General features: G+C 47.7%; 1 protein-coding gene across 1 annotated transcript in view; it reads right to left on the bottom strand.

Moving 5' to 3' along the window:
• Vstm4 (V-set and transmembrane domain containing 4) overlaps positions 1–20,088 on the bottom strand; it is an 86,460-nt gene that overhangs the window by 48,917 nt on the left and 17,455 nt on the right. The window contains exons 3-4 of the mRNA XM_028878373.2: positions 10,949–11,017; positions 4,484–4,591 (exon numbers count right to left, since the gene is read on the bottom strand). Coding sequence (XP_028734206.1) covers positions 4,484–4,591; positions 10,949–11,017 — 177 coding nt within the window. The remainder of the gene's footprint in view (positions 1–4,483; positions 4,592–10,948; positions 11,018–20,088) is intronic.

Raw genomic sequence — 20,088 nt, forward strand, 5'->3', positions numbered from 1 at the left:
TCAGGAGTGGGTCTGCTCCTCCGATGTCCTCTGTCCAGATATTGCTGCAGGAACCAAGAAGCACTATTGGGTAGGAGCAGCCTACAGACCTCAGTGCTCTGTAACCCAACAGAGCATGGGGCTGGCTTCCCCAACCATGCATGCAAAAGTCCAAGCAACAAGGGGGAAAAAACTAAAAACCAACAGGCTCACAGTAGGACCCCCTAGTAAGAAGTGGATCCTCTTCAAACCAAGCACTATTCTCAGCTCTTTATTTATGGTCTAGCTTTAGTCACAATGATGCAAATCTGTTATAATTCAGTGCATGGGAAGTGAGACAATGCTGTATAAAGTTGACAAGTGTCTTTGATTTTTCAGTATCCTAGGGTCACAGAATCATTTGGACACATGTAGTATGGCCCACAAATGCTTAAGGGTTCTCAGTGAAAGTCATAACCATTGACAGCAGCTAGCCCACACGGGGGCCACTTCCTGTGGGATATACCCTGGCCTGGTGGTTGCCATAGAAACAGCCCAGCACTCCAGACCCTAGGGCCCCAATAGTTGTCAATTGTTCCCCAGTTACCTGTGGTAACTGAGAGGTACCCTTTCCCTCTCCCCAACCTAGGATCTACTTTGCTTCCATTCTGGAAGCGGGAAAGATGGCATTACTGGGACAAATCACCATCACTGCGTTCTACCCTTTTCCACTAAAAAATGAGGGTTCATAGGAATAACGCCCCAGAGAGCGCCGCTGCAGAAGCAGAGCCACCGGAGGATCTGGCCCCCCTACTGGACTTGTCCACCAGCTCTGAAAACTCAATATCCTTGAACTGGGGCATAAAACGTCAAAGCCGGAAATATTCTGATCAATAGCGCTGGTATTTTCAATGGGGAATCATCCAACTGAGACAATTTGGATTTCTTTTTTTTTTTTTTTTTTTTTTTTTTTTTTGGTTTTTTCGAGACAGGGTTTCTCTGTGTAGCTTTGCGCCTTTCCTGGAGCTCACTTGGTAGCCCAGGCTGGCCTGGAACTCACAAAGATCCGCCTGCCTCTGCCTCCCAAGTGCTGGGATTAAAGGCGTGCGCCACCACGCCCGGCAACAATTTGGATTTCTTATTGGATAATTCTGCTTATGGTACTGATGAGGACTATACCTGAGAGGCAGAGGACAGGAATGCTGGACATGTGATAATCACATGGTCCACAAGTGATTTGTCCCATTTTAATGACCTTCTGGAATTCACATTATGAATAGGAAGAAGCCTATTCATAAGATCCTAGGACCTAAGCTCATTTAATTTAAATATAATGTCTCTAAGTATGGTTTTGCTCGATTTTAATATATAATGGATGTTACAAGGGCATGCAAACCAAACCTGTGGGCTTTGTTTTGCACTTTCCTGGAAACTGTACCAGGAGCTGGGGTTCTATGAGCAGCCCTAACCCCAGATTTTAAGGCCTATCTGCATCCATACATACTTGTCTCTGTCACATGTACATCGAGTGTATTACTGACTTTTATGTAGCTGTGACCAAACTACCTGGAAGACACCTGAAATGGGGGAGGAGTTCCTTGCCCATGGCTGCAGAGGGTTCAGTCCATGGTTGCTTGGCCTTAGTACTCAGGCAGAACACCATGGAAGGGCAGCAGGTGGAGGAGGCTGCTCTTTAGTTCTTGGTGAACAAAAGCAGAAAACAAACCAGGACAGGGCCAGTGACAAGAAAACCCCAAGAACCTGACCCCAGTACCTACCTCCTCCAGCTATATGCCACCTCCTTAAGCTCCCAGGACCTCCCAAAATAGTCCCTTCAGCTTGAGACCCAGCCTCAAACACATGAGCCTTTGGTAGGGACATTTTATGCCCAAACCATAACACTATGTCTTCAGACACATCCTATGGAGTCTTTAGGAATCACCTAGAAAAGCTTATCTTCCTCTCTGAAACTCAGACGTATCAAAAGATGTACCCAGGACCAGAGAAGACAGGCAGATCTGTGTGGGAAGAACCTCATGGACAACCTCCACGGAAAGTTCCTTCATAAAGATCATCCTCAGATGTCTGCGGATTTTCTAGAATAGAAAACTAGGGCATTTGAGATATAGCTAAAGTCTGAGCCTCACCTCTCCCGCTGGCTAGTGTAGGGATATCATCATGCTGTTCGTCTCACGGGAACCGTGCAGGCTACACAGGACGTGGAGGAGTGGAGCCGTATACCTGGTCTATAGCAGGTGCTCAGACAATGCTCTTGACAGCTGAGGAGGGCTTTCGATGCTGAGCACAGGTGGTCACCCTAAAGCCCACCCCGGCAGGGGACAATGATGACTCAGTCATAATCCCCATTCCTTGAGGTCTTTCTGTGAGGCCTGGAGGAAGATGCCAGGTGCCCCTGTGTGTCCAGTCTGCCATTCTTGGCCTTTCTTTGACTCCTGGGTCCTGCCTGAAGTCCCACGGGGTCTGCAGCTCAAGTCTGCCCAGGCCCTGGTGGAGCTGCCCCGAGCACACACCCAGTCTAGAAACTGCCAGTGCCTTTTAAGCTCCAACAGCTGGGAGCAGAGCAGCTGGGAAACAAATCTATTTGTTCATCAATTGTGGAGCATCTGTTGTGAGCCAAATTCCAAGGAGGATGGGTCACATGCATGGTCCCTGCCTCACACAGAGTTCTCTGGAAGGGAGGCAGAGGGCCAACACCCACAGGCAAACATTTGCCACAAGCTCAGAGGAGCAGCTGAGGACTGGGAACAAGGGAAATCTGGGATAGCTGGATGGAGCGGCAGATGCCATGGACCAAGGTACCCAAGGGCAGAGCAATGAAACCCAAGTCAGGTGGGAAACACGCAGGCTCTAGTGTGGCTGCTGGCCTGTACCCCTGGCTCCATTTCAAGGGCTGCATGCTGTTCTCTGCTCCCCGCCAACCCCATCCAGACCCTGGAAACTACCGATGAACCTTTGTCTTCTCCGCTTGCTGGTTTTGGTTTAATTTCAAGGGAAAAGGCATCCAGGGACTCCCGTGCTGGAGAAGGGAGGCTGTGGATGCAGGATCCTTGAGTCCTCTTGTTGCTCCATCCGGGCAGTGGCCGAACTGCTCTTCTATACCCCCTCTCCCACAACAGCAATTCTTTTTATTTTGTTTTATGCGCCTGGATGTTTTGCCTGCACGTATGTCTGTGCACCATGTTCATACCTGGTGCTGGAGGAGACCCTAAGAGAATGTCAGATTCCCTGGGACTGGAGTTACCCATGTGATCTGTCATGTCGGCGGTGAGAATTGAACCCAGGTTTTCTGCAAGACAGTGCTCTTAGCCCCTGTACCCCATGACAACAGCAGCTCTTCCAGGTCCAGAACCCCCCCTCCTCACCCCTGAGCAACAGTCTCCTGTGGTGTCAGTCCCTGGACGCCCATCCTTCCTTCCTGGTTTTCCCAGTCTTGTCCTTGTCATAGCTGTCCTTCAGTTTCCCAGTTTAAAGGTCCCTGTGAGCACGGACAGAAGCCAACTCCTCCCAGATCCATAAGCTAGGGTTAATAGTGACAGTGATGTATGATTTACTCACATGTCACCAGGAATGTGCTCAGGGTCCCAGTGTCTCTTCCTTCCCAGCTCTCAGACCGGTGCATTTCTGTCCCTCAAGTCTCCGTGAGGGAGGAGAGGGACAGGGGCTGGGTCCTTGGTTGCTAAGTGAGGAGGTACTGTTGACACTGGGCTCAGTCTGTCTTGATCACCTCTGAAAGCAACTGTGTCCCCAACTGGTTTTGGAAATTCTGGGGGGATGGTGTGCATGAGGAGCACTCAGGGGGCTTTAAAGAAAGAAAAGCTCAAGAAGGCAGCCAACACCATGGAAGAAGAAGGTCCGCCGAGCCATCCTCAGAGAACAGAACAGAGGCAGGCAGCCGGGCAGATTCTCAGAACCACTGGACTCGGGAAATTGAGCTTAGAAAGAGAGCTGGACTCTGGTTAGGATCGGCAGCGTTTCTAAGGAGAGAGGAGTCATGGAATGCAATGCCTGAGAAAGAAGGCAGGAGAGAAAGGACCAAGGACAGACTCCAGGGATCAGGGACGCTGATGAGGAAAGAGGGGGCCCCAGACAGGAAAAGAGCAGAAGGAGACTCTCCAGTCCCACCTACCTGACAAGAAGACATCTGAAAGTCCCTTGGTTCAGGAATTTGGCCCCAAAACTCACTCTTAAGAAGTTGAGCCAGAGTGCAGTGCCACACGGCTCCAGCCCCCGCCTCCTCCGGATGAATAACATGATAGGAGTTAAGGAACCCAAAGCCCCAGGAAGAGACGAGAGGAAGCAGAATTTAGCTGGTGTGACGGCAGTCAGTGTATTTCAGCAACACCTGTGAGAGGCAGTCTTCTCACTCACTTTGCTTTCTGATTCCAGGCAGACAATTACTGGCCCAGGATGCCTTCCCACCAAGGTGATACTTTGCCCGCCATCTTCCGCCTGTGTGTGGGTGGGTGGCTACCCATTCCAGACATGACCTTATCTGATTTCTTACCTCTAGATTTCCTCTTGTGAAACACCGACTGCCAGGCGATGACCAGGGTGAAGAGGAGAACGCTGAGGATCCCCACGCAGCACACAAGGACAGCATACACATAGAGATCTGAAGGGCACGTTATCATAAACATTAACTCAAAACAAACCACAAAAAAAGAATTTCAAATGTAAATTATAAAGATTTTTTGGGGGGAGTGAGAAATGCATAAGAGGAAAACCTTCAGGTCTAAATCTAAGAGGCAGAGTTCCAATCTTGTCATCAGAGGCATTCTCCCTATGAGTAAACCTTGATGGCTAGAGACACAGCTCAGAGACAGAGCACCCACCCAGCATACATGTTCAATCATTAGAAAAGGTAAATCTGATTCATCATAATTGAAAACTGGAGATGTAGGTGGTCAATGACCCAGAAGCGAGAGACAACGAACTTACACATCCAAGTTCCTTTGAGTCTCCTGTTTGGCCAGAGCCCTAGGGAGGCCTGGCAGAAGCCATGCCTGGAGTTGGAAAGTCCTTTCATGTTCTTAGAGCTAGTCAACATTTTTGTCTAAGCTAGACTGAGTAGATTTCTATTCCGGGCTACTTAGAAGTTTGAACTAAAAATTAAGCATAGTTGTTTCTCTGTGTCTCCAACTTCCACATCTACAAATTCAATCAATCATGGATCAAAACTATTCAAAAACAGTAACAGCAACCTTGGGGCCTAGAGAGATGGTTCAGTGTTTAAAAGTATTTGTTATTCTTGCAGATTATACAGGTTTGGTTCCCAGCACCCACATCGTGGTTTATAACTGTCTGTAACTCTAGTGCTAGAGGAACCAACACTCTCCACTGGCCTTTGAAGGCCCTGCACACATGTGGTGCATAGATGTACATGCAGGGACACATCTATACACACAAAATAAACATAAATAAATGAGGAGGTTTGGATGAGAATGTACCCCAGAGGCTCATATATTTGAATAATTGGTCTACTCCACAACTGATGGAACTGTTTGGGGAGGATTAGGAGGTGTGGCTTTGTTAGAGAAGGTGTGTCACTGGGGGTGGACTTTGAGGTCTCAGAAGCCCACACCATTCCCAGTTAGCTCTCTGTACATTTGTGGATCAAGATGTAAGCTCTCAGCTACTGCTCCAGTGCCATGACTGCCTGCCTGTTGCCGTGTTCCCCACCATCATAGTCATGGACTGTAACCCTCTGGAACCATAAACCCCCAAATTAAATGCTTTCTTTTATAAGTTGCCTTGGTCATTGTTTTTTGTCATAGCAATAGAAAAGTAACAAAGACAAGAAATCTTTAAAAAAAAAAAACTTATTGCACTGAACAGTAGACACTTTTTCTTGTCATACTTGGCTAAATACCACGTTATTAAAACTATTTATATAGTACAGGTGTACTAAGTATCATATGTCATCCAGAGATGAAGACACACATGATTATATTCAAATACTACAAGACTTCTTTAAGGTACTGGTATAGCCATGCATTTTTGGTATCTTTGGGTTGGAGAAATCATGGGACAAAATCCCTATGGACAGTGAGGGGAAGGTGTAAGTAGAAAGTGCCACAGGACAAGGAGAAACACTTGTTTTGTTTTAATGAGATGGGAGTCTCTCTTTATAGCCTCACCTATCCTGGGACTCGTATGTAGACCTGACCACTTTTATTAACTGTTAAGAGAATCGGCAGATGGGTTGACAGAAGGAAAGGTCTCCCATGAGGATCCTGGAGCTGTAATGGAGGCTGAGGGGAGCTGGAAGGAGAGTTCTGAATGCAAGAATGAAGCACTGGGGAAGAGTTCCTTGGTGCACCAAATGCTTGACATAAGCAACTGTGGGGTCTTCCCATGCAGAGGCTGCTGGGAAAGCCCTGGTGGAAGCCAGGCTACACGGGGTGGAATGTCATGGGGTGTGAGGAGGTCCAGTTGGAAACAGAGTGGCTTTTTCCTGGTAGCAAAGTCCAACTGCTTCTGTCCAGGGGCACATGTGTCCTCGTGTGTGGCTTTATAGACTGACAGGCTGGAATGGTTAGGGAGGGCAGGCTTGTCCTGCTGCTTCAACAATATGAAATTCAACAATGGGATGCACGGATTCTGAGAGGGACGAGTCATGATGGACCGAGGTCAGAGACCTGAGCTGAGGGCAAGATACCAGGACACAGGACAGTCCAAATCCTGTGACTCCACAGCCAGTCCTGGTGTACTCATTGTTGAGCAGATAACTCCAGGAACTTGGCTGGCTGGTAGGGGAGGAAAAGTGGTAAATAACCCAATTGCCTTGCTGGGCCAGATGGAACTGGGGCAGATGGAGACAAAGCTGCCTCTGAGGGAGTCAGATGTCAGCCCTGATAAAAAGGCACGGTAATTTGGCTTCTGTTTCCTTCTTGGAGGCGAGGGTAAAAACTGACTTACTAAAGTTTCTATGCCCCAAGATAAAGGTGTCCTCGCCCCCCAGTCTAGGCATTTATGTGCTCTCTATGTTTCCAGGCTAAAGGGACCCAGGAGGACCAAGGCTGCAGGTGAGCTCTGAGATTGTCATTCTTACCAGAAGTCTCTCAAACACACCACACACATCCAGGGCCTGCTCTCTCCTGGTGGGAGGCAAAGAACTCAAGGTCTAGTTGTGGTTTCTGATCTCAGCCTAGCCGTGGCACAGAGGGAGCTGGCTCTCCCCAGGCAGCTGTGGCTGCAGAATCATAGAACATCTGGCCTGTGTGCAATGCTCCGATGCTCCACCAAGCACAGAGGCCCTGGGGGCAACGGACCCCCACCAGTCGGCACCATCCACCCACACGTGGGTCTTCATGCATGGGCGACAGTGGATGCTCTCTGCTCTGCTCTTGGAGCTATGAGATCCTTAAAACATGTCACTTCACAGGAAGAGAAAAGCTGCGCGTCCACTTTCCCTAGATCAGGCAGCGATCAATACTGAGAAGCTCTGACTTTGTCTCTGTGCCAAGCACTTCCTTTACTACATAAAAGGAAGGCGAACCTGTTCAAAACTGACTCTGCACTGACCCCAGGTTTCTCTGTAAACAAAGGCTAACCCAAAGCCAGGGCCACAAGATCAGAAGACTCCAGGGTCATCTTTTCACAGCGACAGCTCAGGCAAGTTGCCCTGTGTTCTAGAGGCTGGCATTCTGACTGATGTCACTCTTTCCTCACACGTGTCCTTTAGTTAGTGTGGGGAAAAAAAAGAATCTATTTCTAAAAAGATAGCTCAAAAAGTTTCAAAATCAAGCCTAGACAAATAATGTTAAAACTTTAGACCTGAACTTAACACAGGCAGCTTTTAAATACCCCAAGGCAGGGAGGCTGGGCTGTGCAGTTTTGTCGTGGAGTACTCATAGCATGCACAAGGCCCAAGGTACCAAATGAATCAATAAATGAATGAATGACCCCATAATACTGGGCATTTGGCTCTGTGGTAAAGTAAAAGCACAGACTGTGCAACACACTGAATTTCATTCTGTCCAAATATGTAATAAAATAAACAAATGCAAAATAAATGAATACATAAATAACAAAGTAAAAGATTCCCATGCCTACACACTCAACAGCAATAACAAATATCACGTTTTAGTCCCCGAATCTGTTTGCAATTCTGTTTTTTGCCACTGGACTGCTAAAGACACCACTGCCATTTTTAGACAAGCTGCAAAAAATCCAGGTCTCCTCGGAGCAGATGGCGAGGCCAGCAGGCTGCTGTGGCTGTGCACAGCACAGGGAGGCCACCACAGGGTGACAGCGCTTGTGTGCCAGCTCCTGCCCATCCTCCCAGACTGCCAGCCAACCCAGGCAGGACAAAGGCACCTGTTGCCTGGCAACACGACAGAGTATTCAGTGCTGCTTTGAAACTGGGTGACCCCAGCATTCCTTAGCACAACCAAACACTCCCCTGCACCCCCCCCCCACACACACACACATACACACACAAAACAACAATCAAGAAAGCCAGGGTCAGTATTCTACATTTCCAGTTCAAAGGCGAGAGCTTGGGGAATAGCTGTTCCGGCAATAAAACTCTGCGTACTTCCACTAGTTTTTAATGTAGCCTGTAATACCATCTTGCTCAGGGCAAAAATACCTGAGTGATAGCCCTGAGGGATTTTAACTCACTCCAATATCTCATCAAGAGCCCTGACAATCAATGCTTGTTTTGTTGGGCAGGCACACAGCCAGGCCCAGCTAAGCCCCAGGAGGATGGATATCTGTCCACAACCCACACTGAAGCTCTTCCAATCAGGAACAAAAGGGCAAAAAGGCCTGAGATCCTGTGCCAGAGAGTTTCAACTACACCCTTGACCTTGCCAAAGCTGTGGCGGGTTAAAAAAGCAGAGCACAGGGGCATTGATTGCTACTGCTGCTACCACCAGTGCCGTGACCAGCAGCGGCAGCAGCACAGGGAAAGAAGGCATGCAATCTGCAGCCCTGGGCATGCATGATGCATGATGAGAACGCCAACGCCCAGTCTTTGATAGGATTTGATTGTCTCCATTGAGAAGAAAGTCCATGCTGGGCCACATATTGCACTTATAGTTAAGGTCGGAGTTAGCTTATTAGTCTACATCTGTGGAATTATAAAATGTTGCCAATTATACGAAGTGTCTTAGAGATCCAAATCATCCTGCAAAGTGTACCAAAACTGACGTCTACAGTCCTTCCAAATAGTCTTTTTTTTTAAATTGTACCATTGCAGTTTCAAAATACAGTCCTTAGACCATTCCCATCAAAACCACCTCACACTCCTGTGAACATGAGCTTCCTACTGTGATTATCAGGACTGCAGAGGTGGAGCCAGGGCTCCCTCCGGCACATTCTTCAGTGACCTTCCTTACAGACACCCACAGCCATCTCCATTATTCCACCCCATCAGAACACCAGGGCTTAAGACAGCTTCAGAGTCATGCGGCAAAGCTCGGCCAGACTGCCTCGATGTCACTCAATTGCAAGGAGAAGGGGAACCTTCCTCCTCTTTCCCACAGCTTCCCTCTCTGGGAAAGACGCCACTTTTATCTCTGGCCAAGAGGAAGCAGAGTGAGAGGCAGGGGGAGGGAACTTCGGACTAGGAGAAAGTCATCAGATACAGAAAAGGGCAATTAGGAAGCGTAGAAGAAAATTCCAGAAATATAAAGATTCATTATTGGACAAAATGTGATATGAGGAAAAAAAAACAAAACAAAAACCAAACTACTTGCAACTCTAAAACTAAACAAGACATCCTGGCAAACTAGGGTTACATCCAAGTGTGTGGTTTGCCAACCACAATTAGAGTCAAATTTTTCAAAGATATGGTATCTAACACGCTACTAGAAAAGGTAGTTTCAAATTGCTGTGGTGTCCCCATAAGGCTGGCTCTCCTTCTGCTGCCTACTGTCTTGCTTGTCTCACAGGGGTTGGGGGGCACACCTCTTTTTAGCCCCTTTGACCAGCTCATTCCTCATCAATCAACCCAAAGACTTCACAAGACGAAATCCTTCCAAGGTCCTGTCCCCGGTTGACATTAAGCCCCATCCTTGATCAAAGGCTCTGACTGAGAACTTAGAGCACATGATGTCATTGCTTATGGTCAAAATCCTCAGTTATTTTGTGATGACCATTTCTCCGCTGTCCTTTCTCTGGGGAAGAGACCTGTAGCCTCCCAAGTCTTGGCATTTGGGGGCAGACTTGGGGACTGTCTCATACATCCCCTCTATCCACAAGATGCTAGTGGCATCCCCATACTTGAAGCAACCAAAACTGACACCAGTAAATGTCCCCTGCAGGGGCAAAAGCACTATCAAGAACGCCACTCATACTTGAATGGATGCCAGAGGTTTACATTATATGAAGTGTCTTTGACATTCAAATCATGCTGAAAAGTGTGTCAAAACTGAATGCTACAGTCATTTCAAAAACATAAGGCACCACCTCACAGTTCAGCATGCATTCACCACCAGCTCCCAGGGGCTGCTTCCTCAACTGTCTCTCAGGCCATGGCTCCTGGCCTGCTGCATGATGGAATCAAAAGGAAGGAATTAATAGGTTTCAGCTAAGTCTGAATCTCCTGCAAGCATCCTGGTTTTTTTAAAGCTCCTTGAGTGGCTCCAGCATGGGATGAAAACCACTGCTTGCAGCTTTCAAACTCTTCTAGCATACCAGTCTTTCTAAGCAACTAAGAATTAAAGGTCGTTTCAGTAGACATATTCTTTAATTTGCCATCACATGGAAGTCCCTCCTTAGTATCACCTAGGAGAGAGATTGGGGTTGTGGGGTGGGGCAAGGAAACAAATAGAATTGAGCAGAATAAGCCTTTCACACCACTTTCCTCAATAGGGATTCCCATCTCACTCCTGCAAAGATCAGTCCGGGAACATAACTTGATGCTATGAAAAAGTTAAGAAACTAGACCCCCCCCCCCTCTTTTGTTCCTCTTCTCTTCTTACTGTCTAGAAATGAGGCTGCATCAAGACACCAGACTTACCTTCAAATAATGCCCAGGTCACTTTCTTTTTCTCAAATGATGAATCCTCAGCAGCCTTGAGGGAGATCACTGAAAACAAAGAGACAGGACAACATGATACACAGCAGCTTACAGCCCTGACCCACACTGGGACCTCAAATGGTGTCATGTGGTACCAATGTCTCTTAAATTTAAAATTTCCGTATTAACAAAACTGCCTTAAATCATCACAACCCAGACACCCAGGAGAAACACAACAGCTGAGAAACCTGGGCCCCAGGACATACAAAGAAATCTGTCTGGGTTTGAAAGCCAGGAAATGGCAAAGCCAAAGTATAAATAAATATAAATGTAAAGAGTTTCTTTATGGGGGTCAAAACTAAATCACCAGTTCCTTCATGATTTTTCCATCTTCCATGGTGCAGGGCTGCATATTTATTTCTAGACAGAAGTACCCAGAGTCATGCAATGGCAGGGATCGGGCCCTGAGCACCACTCTGTATGCAAGACACTCTGAAAGACAACAGGCTCCTAGTCTTGAGATTATTTTGTCTTCTTCTGTTTGGTGGTTGATCACTGGATTTACTCTGCTTCCAGCAGAGAAAGGAGTTATAATAGCAAAACTTTGAACATCACACTAGGGAATTAAACAGACGACAACAACAACAAAACAAAAACCCATATACAGCGTCAGGGATTGATCCAATTGTTCAACAGGACTTTCTGTGTGGACAGAAATGCTCCATGTGAGTGTTGTCGGCAGCTGTGTGTGGCTATCCAGCACTTTAAACATGGGTAGTCTGACCAAGACATTGCATCTATAATTGGATCAAATCTCAGTAATTTAGACTAAAGTTGCCACATGTGAAGCGCTCTAGACGAGAGAACGGAGCACTTGAATTTCTAAAGGCAGGTGGAACACAGACGGAATTATAATGAGAGGCAAGCAATAAGGCAGACATGGCCTGTGCGTTCATTTCATTTCATTGGACCTCCTCTATGTTTCTGAATTATCGTCGTCACCATAAGATTTCAGTTCTTATTTTCTACCCTTTTGTCTTTTTGGGGCCTTTATTGGATATTTGATTTTGAGGTGTCTTCTAGACAGCTAATCTTCCCTTCACGTGTGTCTCACCGGCCACAGAGCCTCTTTATTCAGTCTTTGTTTTCGTGTGGGGGGTCTTTCAGTTCCGAATTATCTGTCTAATTCTTCTTCACACACCCCAGTTCGCCAATGACTCCTCCCTCCAGTTCCCCACCTCATCTCCTAGCCAAGTTAATGACAAATTTCAACAGCCGAGCCTGACAACGTCCATAGCAATATCACCCACAGACTTGTTCTCCCAGCCGAGTTTGATTTTGACATGGTCTCTGTGTGCCTGAGAATTTTTCCAAATTGAATGTCAGACATTGATAGAAAGATCACAAAGTCTCCAGAAAACCTTCAGTTCCCTGAGAGCAAGGTGAAGATTGACGATCACCTTAACCCACTCAGGTTTGAATAGCTTAGGGGCTGTCAATTTTAGAGTCTGGTCTGTTTCTTGGTTTGGGCTGAGTCCCTCCGGGTTCCGTAGCAGGAAGCCTGGATTGTTTGTCACGATCCTCACATACCATGTTCAGGAACACCCAAAGCTCATCTGCCTGCAGAACATCCTGGCCGTCCCTTTCTCTGCAGCCCCTGTTGAGCAGTTCCAGATGAACTTCAGGAAGACTTGTGTGTCTGATGACTGGAGCCCTTCCCTGTAATGTCCTAGCAGGTCTAAAACAAAGGGGGCAGCTGAGGTTCATCTGGAGAAGCGACTCTGTGGTTTAGAGCACTGGCTGCTCGTCCAGAGGAACCAGGCTCGATTTCCAGCTCCCATGTGTCTCACAACCTCCTGTAACTCCAGTTTCAGGGGATCTAACGCCCTCTTCTGGCCTCTGTGGGCATCAGGCCTGTACATGGTACACAGAAAGAGCCTACAAGGAAAATACTCACATACATAAAGTTCAACATTAAAAATAAATAATTAAATGTGTAATTGGGGAACACACAGAGATGCTGTTCAGAAAGCAGAAATTCAGAGAGATTTCTCTCCCCTCCTAAAGGAAACTCCTGTCCCAGAAGAACCCAAATTCTTTAAAATCAGTAGTTATATCACCCTCACTTGGGATTTTTCTGGAGGTTGGCAAGCAGTGTGTTTGTGTGTGTATAAAATATACTATCCAAACTCTACTTCCCTGTCCTGCTCAATTTATTTTAATCCAGAACTCCTGTACTCTACTGACTGACAGAGCAACCACATTTCAGAATTTAAAATAATAAGCATGTGTTTATTGCGAACTGTCGTGGGTCTGAAGGGGCTAGGGCATCTTAAGTGAGGCCGTCAAGTTGGAAATGTGGGGGAGCATTTGGAGTGGAGGAAAGAAGCAGCAGAGAGGAAGGTACGGGGGAGGCTTGAGTTGATGGGGCTCCAGGTCCAAAGAAGCCTGATGTGTTGTCTATTCTGCATGTCATCCATGCACTTTGTACCCTTAGCCATCCATCCATTTCCTGAACCACCCTGAAGGGTTTCTACAACCTCAATCCTCAGTCTCCTAAGCTTGGGAAAGGATAATACCACAAAGTCCTGATGAAGACAGCACAGAGCAGGTGTAAACACCCTCTGAGGAGCTTAGCTCCGGGAAAGACAGAAAGGCAAGAGAAGGGAGGGAGCATGTTTTCTTATTTTATATGTGAGACTAAGAGGGAATATCATCTGCCCCACATCTCCAGGGTCAGGAAACAAGAGCTTAGACTAGAACCAGCTCTCAATTCCCACTCCAGACTCTGCATCCTGCATAGACCTGTGTGCCTCCTGTCCCTTCCTCACTCAGAAACATGTAAGGCTCCCCTGCTTTCCTAATGAAACATGATAGCATCCTCGGCCTCCATTCAAGACTCCAAATATATCTATTCCGCCTTATTCTGACCACCCAGGCCTCCCTGTCTGGGTCTTGTTTATCCTGTGTGCCTTCTCTCATCCTTACAAGCACAACCCTGGTGTCTGGGTGATCTTTAGAACAAATCTCTCTTCTCCCCAGCCATAAATCCTCTTCCCGCTCTGTATTTCCACAGCACCCCACCCCTCTGATGCCGATTATTTTGTTAAATTCCATTGATAATTTTCAGGCCATGTGGTCCAGGAGTTAGCAGCAGCAGCATCACCTAGGAATTTGTCAGAAGTGCAGAACCACAGTCCCCATCCCAGACCTTTTGGCCTCAGAGTCAACTGAGAGCCTAGTGGGTCACATGCAAAATGTGAAGTAGAAGCTGAGGAAGACAGTAGAACCAATAAAGTGCCTGTCCTGTGAGCATGGGGACTGAGTTTGGATTTCCAGACCCTGCATAAGAGCTGGAAGAACTTAGTACTATTATTCTGCTAACAGAAATAGCAACAAACTGCCCCTGACCAAATTCTCATCTTTAGATCAGAGACTTGTGCATCTCTCATCCCTCTTCAGAAAAGCTTCTTGTACATGATGATTTGTAGAGATCAGCACTGGTCAATATTCAGAGAATAAGAGACCAAATAGTGCTGATGTCCCTCCCCCAAAGGCTCGGGGATTGTTGTAGAAGAGGAATTAGATGTCTACAGCAAAACAAGAGTTTTCCAGACAGGACAGGGCCATTGCACATAATGATTCACAGTGGCTGTGAGTGCATGCATGAGACCTATAGAGGATCCAGCCAGCCAAAATCCCAGGGTGGGGGCAGGTTTTACGAAGTCCCACCCCTATCTGAGGAGCTACTGGCAATTGATAGTTGCTGTGGGAGGGAGAGTCAGTTTTCTTTAGGGATGTGGCCCCTGAGAGGCTACCCATGCTCCAGTAGAGGGCCCCACACCCCTGGACGTCTGAGTAGCACTAAAGACTCAGTGGGTTTAAAAAGAGGACCACATGAAGTTGGGATGGGAAAGTAGTAGTAGGGACATACAGCTGAAATTGGAGGGGAAGAAATGAGGAGGTTGGTTTGAGCTAAACATTATAGGCATTATGAACTTTTAAAAAAATAAATAAGTGACTGGGGAAAAATATCTGGACATAGCAAAGCATGCTTATAAGCCCAGTGCCGGGGTAAGATGGAGACTTGGGATCTCTGAAGCTCCTTGGCCAGGCAGGCTAGCTGAACCCATGACCTCCAGGTACAGTGGCAGACTGTTCCAAAAACTGAAGGAGGGAAGCGATTGAGAAAAGACGTCCAACACTGACCTGTCCTCCACATGCGTGCATATATGAGTGCATTCCCATGAGTGCACACACTCACTTACAGTAACAAGTGCAAGATTCCACAACTCTTGCACACAATTTTTAAAAAGGAAATAAAGGGTGCAGTGAGCCCATGCCCACTAGCCTGAAATGCTCAACTGCTACTTGCAGGGTGTGGGGACCCAGTTAACTCATCGAAGAGCCCAATGCCTTGGTTTTTTTTTTTTTTTTTTTTTTTTTTTTTTGGTTTTTCGAGACAGGGTTTCTCTGTGTAGCTTTGAGCCTTTCCTGGAACTCACTTGGTAGCCCAGGCTGGCCTCGAACTCACAGAGATCCGCCTGGCTCTGCCTCCTGAGTGCTAGGATTAAAGGCATGCGCCACCACCGCCCGGCGCTGCCTTGGTTTTTAACAGGGGTGATAAATACTTGGGACAGCACAGGTGAGGGTTACATGGGTCAGAATGTATGCAGTGCTTCTGATTGTCTGAGACGTCATTGAATATCTCCATCCACGGGCAGCCCATCCCTTAAGAGCATAATGTTGCTTTTATTGACTACTATGATTCCCATGCCTAGAAGGGTTTTCTGCCTCAAGACTCCTTTATATGGAGTGAATGGCAAGCTGTCACCATGGCCAACATGAAAAGGTTCTCTTCTGCGGTGACTAACCTTCTAGCTGGAATAGGTTTCCATTCCCCTTAGCCAAGGCAGGTGCCCAGAGATCACCTCCATATGTCCTCCAGGGGAAGAAGCCATGGTTCTGGTTAAATACGAGTGCAGGTCCTTCTGCCTCCTGCATGATGGCAGGTAACCAGTCCCACTTAGTACCACATGGAGACACGTCCTGAGAGATCTCATCAATGGAGCTTTCCAGACTGTGGGGACACTCACCCGCCTCCCCAGTCTAGGCAATTTGATGGGAAAGGGCAGTCATTTTGCTTGGTGCCCGAAGGCTTATCTGCTTCTACAAAGAAACAAAAATTGCACGGGAACCCTGCCAGGGCTTCAGGAATTTCCCCCAAAGTTCTGTTGGGCCTATCTCCTTTCAGCTGTGAATCCTGTGCTATCGCCAGTGAATTTGACACAACGTCAAACTATGTGTCTGAGAACACAGACTGTAAGGAACCCCGGCTGTCTGATGCAGCCTGTCCACAGCAAGGGCTTTGTAGTGGAGCAGCCGTGGCTCCGTTCCCTGCGCTGATGCACCTCCCTCTGTGGCACATGCCCAAGGCCGACAGAAACCGACCTTGACCAATCTTTCCTGTAGGCGCGGAGTGAAAGAGGCCTCTCCAGGGTGGATGGGTTGAAAGAGAATACCAATACTTGTAGAAAGCATTCTGCTGGAGGCTGTCTAGCACCCAGTCCGTGGTCAAGTACATCTTAGTATGTGTGAAGCCCTGGGTTTGATTCCTACCACCACAAAACACAGAAACTGAAAGAAAAATACAACGTTTTTCACCACAGATTATTCACATTGGCCCAAGACGTTCTGAAATAAAATGCAAATTTTTGCAAAACTTACTTGCAGTGAACTAGCTGGCTGCCAGAAGACTGCAGGTTCTCTAACAGAAGTCAGCAAGGATGTACAGTCAGCTGTACAGTCGGCAGCAGGGGAGGGAAGCAAGCAGCCCTTGTGTCCCAATGGCTGGAACTTCCGTAACCTGACAGCCACTGGTAGGTTGCTGTGTAGACAGGGGCTGGGGGTCCTCGAGGGGGCAGAGGCGAAGCATGCCTTGGGATGGACTCATGGCTCAAGCTCCTGCAAATGAGTGGCAATTGCCCTCTCCACAGTGTAATTATTTATGTAGAGTCCTCTCATCAATCGTGCCTGTATCCAGGAAAGTCAGGTGTAGGACCCGACCTCCTGTCCACACAGAATTTAGGGCCTCTAGTTCCCCTGTGGGCCTGCAGAGAGAGGGAGGCGGAGACGGAAGGAAGCTTTCTCAGTCGTAGAGAGAGCCTTGACCACTGTGCCTAGTGGTCAGTTGGTTCAAGGATCTCGGCGGCCGAGGAGAGGAGTGAAGATTGCTCCTGCCCCAGTCAGCTCCTGACTGCTGGCCACCTTCTCATTGCCCTGGGACCTGGCACCAGTACACAGACCCTGGGTATCTTCTCACGGATGCGGTGGCCCAGACAACTAAGCTGCCAGCTATTCTAGAACCTCGCAGGAGCGCAGGACCGAAAGAAATCTAATAAGTTGTGAGGTCCACCACACTGCGGCCTCGCTGGGAGCTGCTGGCTAAAAGCAGCCACAAGATAAAAAAGGAAGTGGCAGGAAGGAGATTGTAAAAAAAGACTCTCAGTCACATCCTTTGATGGGGCCTTGGGGAACCCACCCCTAGACAGGGGCATCGACGGCCTTGAATCCTGACTTGAAAGGAAAGCCCTGGAGATGTCCCTGGGAAGGGTGCAATGGGGAGACCCACCTCAACCTTTCTGTCCCTGCTGCTGGGCCAGGCTGGCTAAGGCATTCATCTGGATTCTGCACGAGTTTGCCCTCAGGGGAAGCTGCCTAGTACCTGGTAGGCCAAGACAGAAATGCTTAACACACAAGGCAATCAACCGGTTCTTGTTAAAATGGAGATTCTCTAGCAGTGCCCCTGAGTTGCTGGGAGTGAGGGAGGAGAGGGAGAATTTTGGAACACCTCTTAGAAGGGCCAGAGGCTCCAGGTCCCAGGACCCCACATAGAGGAGCCCTGCCTGGAAGAGACATGGGAGCCAAGCCCAAAAAGATATGGGAGGGGGGATTTAGGTCATGGGAGTCTTGGGCCTTGGCCTCCTGTCCAGCCCAGGGCTGGATTTAGAACTCTAGTAGAGCAATCAAGACAACACCTCCTTAATACAGCCCAGGGATCGCAAGAGTAATGGCACACAGGAGTGAGAGCCTGTCAGGTAGTGTGTTCTGTTTCCAAGGATGCCAGAATTCATGGGTCATGCGTCATCACAGAAAATATGCACAGAAGAGCTTTAAGGAAAATTACATCCAAAAGAGCTGGGTATCTGCAAGGATGGATACATCTGTTGTGTGAACTATCCCTGGGGAGATGTGAACATGGGTTTACTCTCCTCAAATAGGGCCCCAAGAACTACCTCTACCCAAGCCTGTCTTAGAAAAGCAGGGAATTCACTGAGACTACTTATCAGAGCATGGATGGCCTCAAAATAACCACAACACAGAAAAGTCTCACCCTAGCATGGACGACCACTTCTCCATGGCTTTATAAATGGGGTCCCCTTCAGTTAACTTTCCACTTCTTAGATACTTACACCTCCCAAGACCACTTGCAGTTGGGATAGAATTACATACTGATCAGGGGAAAGTGGAGGAGGAGGAGGAGGAGATGGCCAGAGCCTCAGATAAGAGTCCAATGACCCTCTCCATCTCTCCTTCTATGAGACAGCGCAACAGGCTGCATGCTGAGGGTCTCCCGTGGCACTAACAGCTGCCCTGGTTAGGACAGCAATGCAGGCTATGCTAGGACAGTGTTCCACGGTCTCCCCGAGAGAACGGACCTTCGGACTTGGACTCCGGAGGCGACTTGAGTCAGAGAAGCCTTCCTCCAGGGACTGTCCACCACGTCGACCTCTCACTCCTACTAAATGTGCTGCCTTAAAATGCGTCTCTGTCTACAGCCATGCTGTCCTCTTGTATCATCTGCATCTAGGTTCTCTTCCTTCCCTTTCTAGAACTATCCTTGCTCTGAGGTCAAGGCGTATTTATTTCACAGGAGTGAGGTGGTTCTGGAAGCATATGCCTATAGTCCTTGGCTAAAGCAGGAGGATCTCTGGAGCCCAGGAGTTGGAAGTAAGGCTGGGCAAGATAACAAGACTGTGTCTTAGCAGAAAAAAAAAGAAATGAATGAATCCACTAGTCGGTCTATGATATGGTATCGTATGGTATTGCACGGTATGGTATGATATTGTATAGTACGGTATGATGTGGTTATGTATGGTACAGTGGGGTGTACTAGGAAAGCAGGCTACTCAAAAGGAATTTGAAAGCAGGACCATGAGATCGTTATATGTTGGAGGCTTTGGAAGAGGGAAGGGCAGGAGCCCCACGCCACCCAAGTCTCCTTTCCTCTCCAAAGCTTCAGAAGCCATGGAGACATGGCAACACACCAGCCACAGAGCTCACAGCTCTGGCGTGTGCTGGCCCTGGACTGGCACTTCATGGGGGTTTATTTTACAGATTTCTACAGGAAGGAAGCAGGATTCCTTAAGCAGAGGATGATTCCTAGCTTTGTTGAAGAAGAGCAAAAGTCTAAGATCTGGTGCCCCGTGTGTGAGCCTTGCTAATTTGTACCCAAGACGGGGAACAGATACCACCCTGTCACAGAGCTCACAGCTCCATGTTAAGAAAAATATACATAAGGTGATCAGAAAATAAAGGAATGAGCCAACGACCCCTTTGCTCCTAATTCAAAGTTAATAGGCTCACTATGTGTCCTTTTTCAAGGACCAGATAATTCCCAAGGGGAAGAAGTGTTAAAATGTAGCCATGTTCCCACTATATATATAAGTGGATCCACAAATTAGAAAAGAAACCATAGACACAGAGACCTCTGTTTCTGCTCTGAGGCTTGCCTATCACTTCCTTTCCTCTTTGTTTCTCCAAGGTCAGAGGCAGCCTTGCTGGAGGTTCAGACAGAGCCGCATCTGTCAGGAAGACCACTCGGTGACCTGCCTAGGGGCCACTGCTGATAAACATGGAGGCTCCACTTTGTTCAGTTCAAGCCCCTCTTGCCTTTTGCACTCAGGCTAAGGCAAATTGAAAAAAAAAAAAAAAAAAAAGCAAGCAAAGCAAAGGATTAAAAATAAATAAACTTCCCAGGGTGCCGGGGCAGTTGCAAAGGAAGTCCACATTCCTCAAGGGAACCAGCCACAGAACACAAGGGTCAGCATTCTGTGCGGCTAGGGATCACTAAAGTGCAG

This window comes from Peromyscus leucopus, chromosome 9, assembly GCF_004664715.2.
Source record: "Peromyscus leucopus breed LL Stock chromosome 9, UCI_PerLeu_2.1, whole genome shotgun sequence".
Taxonomy (NCBI): domain Eukaryota; kingdom Metazoa; phylum Chordata; class Mammalia; order Rodentia; family Cricetidae; genus Peromyscus; species Peromyscus leucopus.